We start from the raw sequence: 6,482 nt of genomic DNA, 5'->3' as shown, positions 1-6,482 counted from the left end.
GGCCGGCCGAACGCGCCGCGCGGAGCGCTCCGAGCGCGACTTCCGGTATTTTTGTTCTTCGAGATATCGAAGCGCGCTCGGGTGAAATGGTCTATTCATTCTCGCAGGAAACACTGTGTGCAGTGACCACGTTTTCGCTGCCTGACTTCGTGTGTTCTGCGCATGAGTCGCCCGATCAATGTTTGGCAGACCTCGTGCGGAGGAAGGAGAAACTGAAATTCACGCACACGCCATTTTGGATGAAGACAACAGCTAAGAGCTCAAAGGAGCTAAACTTTATCCCTCACCATCCTTGGGTTTTGGTGTGTAAAAGATGGAGCAATCGTACGGGATTGGTATAACAAATCGTTTCGATCTCTTTCTTGATGAAGGAGACGATCCTTTGGAGGTTTTGAAGATTCAGGAGCAAGAAAAGGAGGCGAAGAAAAAGACCAAGATCTCTGAAAAGGAAAACAAGGGCAAACCTGAAATCAAGGCTAAAGTAGCTCCCAGCGAAAGGAAAGGAATCAAGGAAACCTCCAACGTGAAGACCCCAAGCATCGGAAAACCCAAGGAAGGTATGTCATCAAGTTTTACTTAGTAGAATAATCGCGTGTTCTCGCCTCCCCTGGCGACCATGGTGGGGCGAGAACACGCCGGTCTTCTAGCGACCATGGGTGTCCTCTCCTTTCAGCATTGAGTTTTTCTTTGCCAAGTCACGCTTGCTGTGTCTTCTAATACCCGTGCAATACAGTTTTTAAACATCCTTCACGTATTTCGGATGGCGCCTCGTACTTAATGTGTTCACTCAACCCCCCCTTTTTTGTGCGCTGTACTTTACTGTGAGACCTCCCCTTGGGGCCCAAGCCGAACTATGAGGGGATTGGGTTTTTTAACTTACGAGTACCATTACTCGTTAAACTGTTTGCTGTAGTGGGTGTGTTTGCGTAGTAGTTCACGGTGTGTACCTTTGTCCACCACCCCCTCCACCTCTCTCTGATCCATGCCCATGCCTTGGCCCATGCCGTGTATGGTCACAAACCATGTGGTGACCCGCCTCGGGACTAGGTCAAAATGCGGCGTAGTATTCTCGCTCTACGCTCCTCCGTGCCGTCTGTAAGTTGTTCTGCCCCTTATATACCGAAGCTTGTGCTGAGACCTCGTTTTGTGCTAAATGCTGATGGCGCGTTGCTGCGCCCTAACCTACCTTCCCAGTGCCCTCCATCACTTCGGGAGTGGACGCGCGCCGGTTCAAGGCCACTTCGTCGGTTTTGCTTAGGAGTGCACATGTATTGATTAGCACTGCCTTATTTTTCTGAGTCTGGCTGTGATAAATGTGATGGCTGTTAATGTATTGTGATGAGCTTATCTCTTATCTTCCCATTCTCTTTTCATTGTTAGGAATTCTTAGCAAACTTGTCTGAGCTGCTGTGTTTTTTCAGGTTTGAAGGGAAAGGAGCCCCGCATCGGTGGCCCCAGACCTGATGGTCCACGACCTCCTCGTGGAGACCGTCCAGTGGGAGACAGGCCAGAACGCAATGATAGAACGGTGAAGTTCTCTTCTGAATCACGCGAAGAGAGGAACAACAGACAAAACCGTGAAGACCGACCCTTCAACCAATCTGGTGGCGACTTCTTCTCCAGGTATTTATTTTAAATCTCTGCTTATTGCAAGTTGAGTTTGTATTTTGTACCCTTTGTAACTTCTGTGTATCTGCCTGTAGGGACCGTGACTCAGCACCTCGTGGTGATGGCGAACGCTTTGCTCCTCGTGGCCGTGGTGGCATGGGCAGAGGAATGGGCCGTGGTATGCGAGGAGGCAGAGGAGGCTATGACAACCGAGGCAAACGTGAATTTGACCGCCAATCTGGCAGTGACAAGACGTGAGTATTACATATGTTAATTACCTTCATTCGCTGATGGGCATGATTGATTAGTTCAGTGTACTAAATCACAATCGAGATGGGCTGTTGTTTGCCCCTTAGTTCAAGTAGGTGTAACATGTTTTTAGTAGCATAGTAACTATGGTACACAGATTGTTTCATATTGAACGGGTGGTAATTTTGAGTTGCCCAGTTATTGTTATGTGAGTGTACTGTATAAAGGATTTTCCCCCTGTTTGCACTCTGTTCGTCTTGTGCACTTATTGTTCTTCATCTAATTACCTAGGGCATATGTAACTTGCTATGCATTACTCACTGGGGATGTTTCACAGTCTCTGCATGCTGGAACCAGCTTGTGTACTATTGGGCACAGTATGTGCAACATGCAATTACCATTTAAGAAGTTAATATTGCTTCTCGGCTTTCATGCCAGGTGTTGGCTCAGTATCTTATTTTTAATTTGCCGAGTAGTTAAAGCAAGGATTTGTCAGCCAGCTGCCATTACCATTTCAAATTTGGACTATCAGGCTATATCATGGGGATTTATTTCAATACATATATGTAGGGAGTCCTTTCTCAACAAGTCCAGGATATCTTCATAATGACAGCAGTGGTACTTTCAGGGGGGTGAAGGCTGTCGACAAACGCGAAGGAGGAGGCGCACACAACTGGGGAAGTCACCGTGACGACATTGAGTGAGTTAGCCATTTGCACTGCTTTGCATGTTGCTTACGATAGTTCAGAATTACGGCAGTTGTTTCACCTTGCTAGATTTTCTGAGCTTTTTCTGTAACTGCTTATTTTTGTTGCTAATTAACTACATTTTTCTACTCTTGAAGTGAAAATTGTCCTTACAACTTTAAAACTTTCCCTCACTGGAGTCTTCCTACTGCTTTTTTCTTCCTGCTTTTGCCCATGCCTTTTCTGTGGAATAATCTTTTGTTTTTTTGTAGGGAATTGAACTCATCTGCCACGGAGAATCCTGACTGGTCTGAGGCTAAGCCAGAGGACACCAGTGTTGAAGCTGTGTCTGAGCCTAAGTGAGTCTTTTTCTGGATTTTTTATAGATTTCAAACCTTTTCTGTAAATCAATTTTGATCACTAACATTCTATCAATATTCTAGGGAGGGAGAGGCTCTTCCTGCTGCTGCTGCCACTACTGAGGCCGGTGAGGAAGCTGTTCCAGCTGAGGAAGAACCCCAAGAATTGACTCTTGATGAATGGAAGGCACTACAGAAGTCCCGCTCCAAACCCCAGTACAACTTGCGCAAGGCTGGTGAAGGTGAAGACCCATCACAATGGAAAAAGATGTATGCCCTTGACAAGAAAAAGGAAGAACTTGAAGCTGAGGAAGACGAAGAGGTATTCATCATATTTTCTTGGCTCAAGCCTATCATGTTTTCCCTGGTTGATTTTGATGTCTCCCTTCCCTTTAGTTGGAGGAATATGATGTCTCCGCTGAGTACCCCCAGAGGGTCGGACGTCTGAAGCATGTTCTGGATATCGAAGTGGTCTTCGGCGACAGCCGTCGCGGCGGACGTGGTCGCGGTAGGGGTGGTCCCCGCGGCATGGGTCGTGGGCGGGGTGGTCCTGCTGGCGAACCTCGTGGACCTCCTCGCGAGCGTGAATTCGATGCTACTTCTGTGAGTAGAGCAATATCCCAATTTTGTCTTCGTCTTTTCTCACTTTGCCTCTGGCTCGTCCCTCCTTGAGTGTCGACCTTAAGACTCTAACGGCTCTTTTCTGTCTGGTCTTACCTTCTGTCTTCTGTTCTTGCTATCAGTACAATGAGAATTATCAGAGCAGAATAGGATTGCGGGGCAAGGTGAGCGGCTGTGAATGCCTGCTTGCGTGTCTGGCGTTATTCGAAAAGTTCACCACCAAAGGTAACTTACCTTTTATCTCTTTCAGCCCCGCGGTCCTCCTCCCGGTGGTCCGGTTGCTGCTGGACCTGCTGGACCTGCTCCCATGCGCCGCAACGATTTCAACAAGCCCCATGCTCGTCCACCCAAGGTCGACGATGAGCACGACTTCCCCTCTCTGGGCTAAGGCTGCTCGCTTTCCGCTTATAGGATGAAAAACGTTCGGTCGCTACAGGCAGGGTCGCTAGTCAGCTCTTGACAAGAATCCTATTTTTGGACCGCCTGAGGAGTGAACTGTTAGAGTGGTCTTAATTATTCTCGACTCACAATTAATAATGGATCTTGCAATTAACTCATGCCACAATCATTTAACATCATTGATGTGTCCATCATTCATTTTATCCAAACTCATCTCATAAGTGAGTTGTGGTTGTGAGACCCATTATCAGGCTGTCTACATAGTAGTGTTGGACTGAATCCGGTTACATTTTGTAGCTATGGTTTACTTGGTCCATGCAGTTTTTGTGATATATATTTAAATTAATGCCAAACCCACTCGATATCACCCGAAGTACGGTTCTTGTCTCATGAACTGCCAAATGGTTTACAGAAAAGATTGGTCGTCAAATGTACCCAGTGTTAGGTATTTGCCATGTGCAGTCTGGAATAGCCTCAACTTGTGTGCGTGTTCTTTTTTTTTTTTTGCTAGTTTAAAAAATTTTAATTGTGTGCACACTTTTGGGGTGTTAAGGAAAAGTAATTTTGTACTGTAAATCATCGTCACTCACCTTCAGCCCTGTTCAGAATTAATGCATTTGGTGATACAAAATAACTTAACACTTTAAATGATTTTTGTGAACATGGCTGGTTATTTGTACATGCATTTGCCATGTAATAGGCATTTTTATGCTAAGGCCTGGTCTGAGACCAGTTATGGACGGTGGTTGTCTTCTGTGGATGCAAGAATAGGGTTTGGAGAAATCCTCTAGGATTGTTTTATTGTTAGCTGATTTGGCAGCTATCTGGCTGCTGTGTGTCTGTGGTAATCCGCTTGTTTCTGCTATACTTTTGTATTCATGAGCTCTAGGTAGTAAATTGAGTGAAGATGTATTGTTGCCAATAAACTTTAGATCGAAAGATGGTACATGGTCTTCACCAGTCCTCTTCCTATTCTTACAGTTCTGAGAACTTCTTCCACACTGCATGAAGTGATCACCGTTCAAACCCCACTTCTTGTTTAGTAACATGTTAAAGTAGGATTTGCTTCCTCAGATCGGATGTGTCGAAACTGTTAGGCAGTGGGCCGGCGTATCTTGCTCTTTTCATAATAAAATGTGGAAAGCTCTTGTTTGTGGATGTTCTTTATTTTTGATACCACGGTCTTGGAGGTATGTGAAGTTAAAGGGCTTGAATTTCTTTGGGTGTCTGAATTTTTGAATGGAGCATTTACTGGTTTTCTTACAAAGTTTTCAAATTTCATCAAACTGGATCAATGTATAGTTCCAACTACCGATTTTGATCTTTTCAACTCATTGTATGGATAACCTTATGGATATCTTCATAATAACAATGAAGTTGTCCTTGTTTTTACTTATCTTTGGCGTCAACATCATGAATTTGTACTGTACTTACTGGTAAAATAGTCTTATTGATCTGATAGTGGTGTTCAATGCTACAATTAGACCAATTTAAAGTCTTGTCTTCTTAGGATACTGTCAAATCTGCAAGTGTACATAAAGCATTTTCATGTAATAAAAGTAACAGTAGACCTCATCTTGGGTGTTCAAGCAGTTATTCACCTTTTTGCATCTGGAGGATAAAGGTTTGTTCAGAGCATCGAACTCGGGAGGAAAGACTTTATTTCGTGCTTTCGTGCCTTGTGTGTCACCAGACAGCGTTTAAAAGTGGCCGCCGATTGTGCCCATCTGGAAACAGAAGTTCCTTTTCGGAAGGCGGTGCTTCTGCTGATTGGCGCTTGTTTTCGTCTTTAACCGCCACATTTGGAACATGAATTAATGTACTGGTGGGGTACAGCACACTGACAAGTACAGCGGAAGTATTCTAAGAATGCCGGAGTAAGTTTTAGTGAATGTTAAAAGTACACTTATTCATTCTGATTCTGCTCTGATGTTTCAATTCAGAATCTGGATTATTGTTAGAGGTTAGGTCAGGGGGTAGAAATAATTATTGTGACATGTGACCTGTGACCTGTTTATTGCAGGCCTTTGCATTATGTGTCTTTTTCTTCCAGTAAATGCACAAACTGGTAAAATGATTTGATTTGGATTTTAACAGTGGTTTGATTTCAGTCCCGTGAGTCCTGAGGACTTTGGAGCTATCAAATTTGACTTGAGGCAACATAGGTGGAAGTACCGTGGAGAGGGCAATGCCAACATTGCAATTAGTTTGCCAGATGTAAGTAATATTAATAACGCTGTTGAGGCCAAATGTATTTTTCTCTCCTTATAAATATATATACACTTTGATCCTACTTTCAAGATGCTGTTCATATATTTTTTCCTATTATTTACAGCAGAGACAACTTATTCGACTACCAAAGTTCAGGAGCTGTGACAATCCAGGACAAGTGGAACTATGGAGGAGGCTTTCATCAAACAATTCATTTATTTCTGTGGTGATGAAACAGATCTTAGGACCAATGTTTGTTTCTCCACCTTCATTGATTTATCTGTCAATTACTGATATAGATTACTTAAACAATGAATTGGACTCTGTCAGACCAGGTAGACTTATTTAA

General features: G+C 44.0%; 2 protein-coding genes across 5 annotated transcripts; both read left to right on the top strand.

Annotated features, from left to right (window-relative positions):
• Positions 1-129: 129 nt before the first annotated feature.
• Positions 130-4,868, top strand: LOC113214113 (plasminogen activator inhibitor 1 RNA-binding protein). 4 transcript variants are annotated; one of them, XM_026433393.2, is made up of 9 exons: positions 131-557; positions 1,422-1,623; positions 1,704-1,862; positions 2,486-2,557; positions 2,816-2,902; positions 2,987-3,224; positions 3,299-3,505; positions 3,646-3,687; positions 3,774-4,868. In XM_026433393.2, the coding sequence occupies exons 1-9, from the start codon at positions 314-316 to the stop codon at positions 3,909-3,911; spliced, it is 1,389 nt and encodes a 462-aa protein (XP_026289178.1). In that variant the 5' UTR covers positions 131-313; the 3' UTR covers positions 3,912-4,868. The 4 variants fall into 4 exon arrangements, with proteins under 4 accessions (XP_026289193.1, XP_026289178.1, XP_026289171.1 ...); XM_026433386.2 differs by having other exon boundaries at positions 2,474-2,557; XM_026433408.2 differs by lacking the exon at positions 2,486-2,557 and having other exon boundaries at positions 130-557.
• Positions 4,869-5,218: 350 nt separating this feature from the next.
• Positions 5,219-6,482, top strand: LOC127750322 (uncharacterized). The gene is made up of 3 exons (XM_052271726.1): positions 5,219-5,799; positions 6,034-6,139; positions 6,258-6,482. The coding sequence occupies exons 1-3, from the start codon at positions 5,792-5,794 to the stop codon at positions 6,480-6,482; spliced, it is 339 nt and encodes a 112-aa protein (XP_052127686.1). The 5' UTR covers positions 5,219-5,791.

Source organism: Frankliniella occidentalis, unplaced genomic scaffold (assembly GCF_000697945.3).
Source record: "Frankliniella occidentalis isolate FOCC.00 unplaced genomic scaffold, Focc_3.1 Scaffold170, whole genome shotgun sequence".
Classification (NCBI taxonomy): domain Eukaryota; kingdom Metazoa; phylum Arthropoda; class Insecta; order Thysanoptera; family Thripidae; genus Frankliniella; species Frankliniella occidentalis.
Note: the sequence above shows the minus strand (reverse complement) of the source record. Positions and strands in the feature narration are given on the sequence as shown.

What these genes read in the sequence shown, in the direction of transcription:
- LOC127750322 (XM_052271726.1), top strand. An exon ending in TTGCAATTAGTTTGCCAGAT is followed by an intron (nt 6,140 to 6,257) that starts GTAAGTAATATT and finishes TATTATTTACAG; the next exon opens with CAGAGACAACTTATTCGACT.
- LOC113214113 (XM_026433386.2), top strand. Translation starts at nt 314, where the DNA reads ATGGAGCAATCGTACGGGATTGGTATAACAAATCGTTTCGATCTCTTT. An exon ending in GGTGGCGACTTCTTCTCCAG is followed by an intron (nt 1,624 to 1,703) that starts GTATTTATTTTA and finishes ATCTGCCTGTAG; the next exon opens with GGACCGTGACTCAGCACCTC. An exon ending in AGTCACCGTGACGACATTGA is followed by an intron (nt 2,558 to 2,815) that starts GTGAGTTAGCCA and finishes GTTTTTTTGTAG; the next exon opens with GGAATTGAACTCATCTGCCA.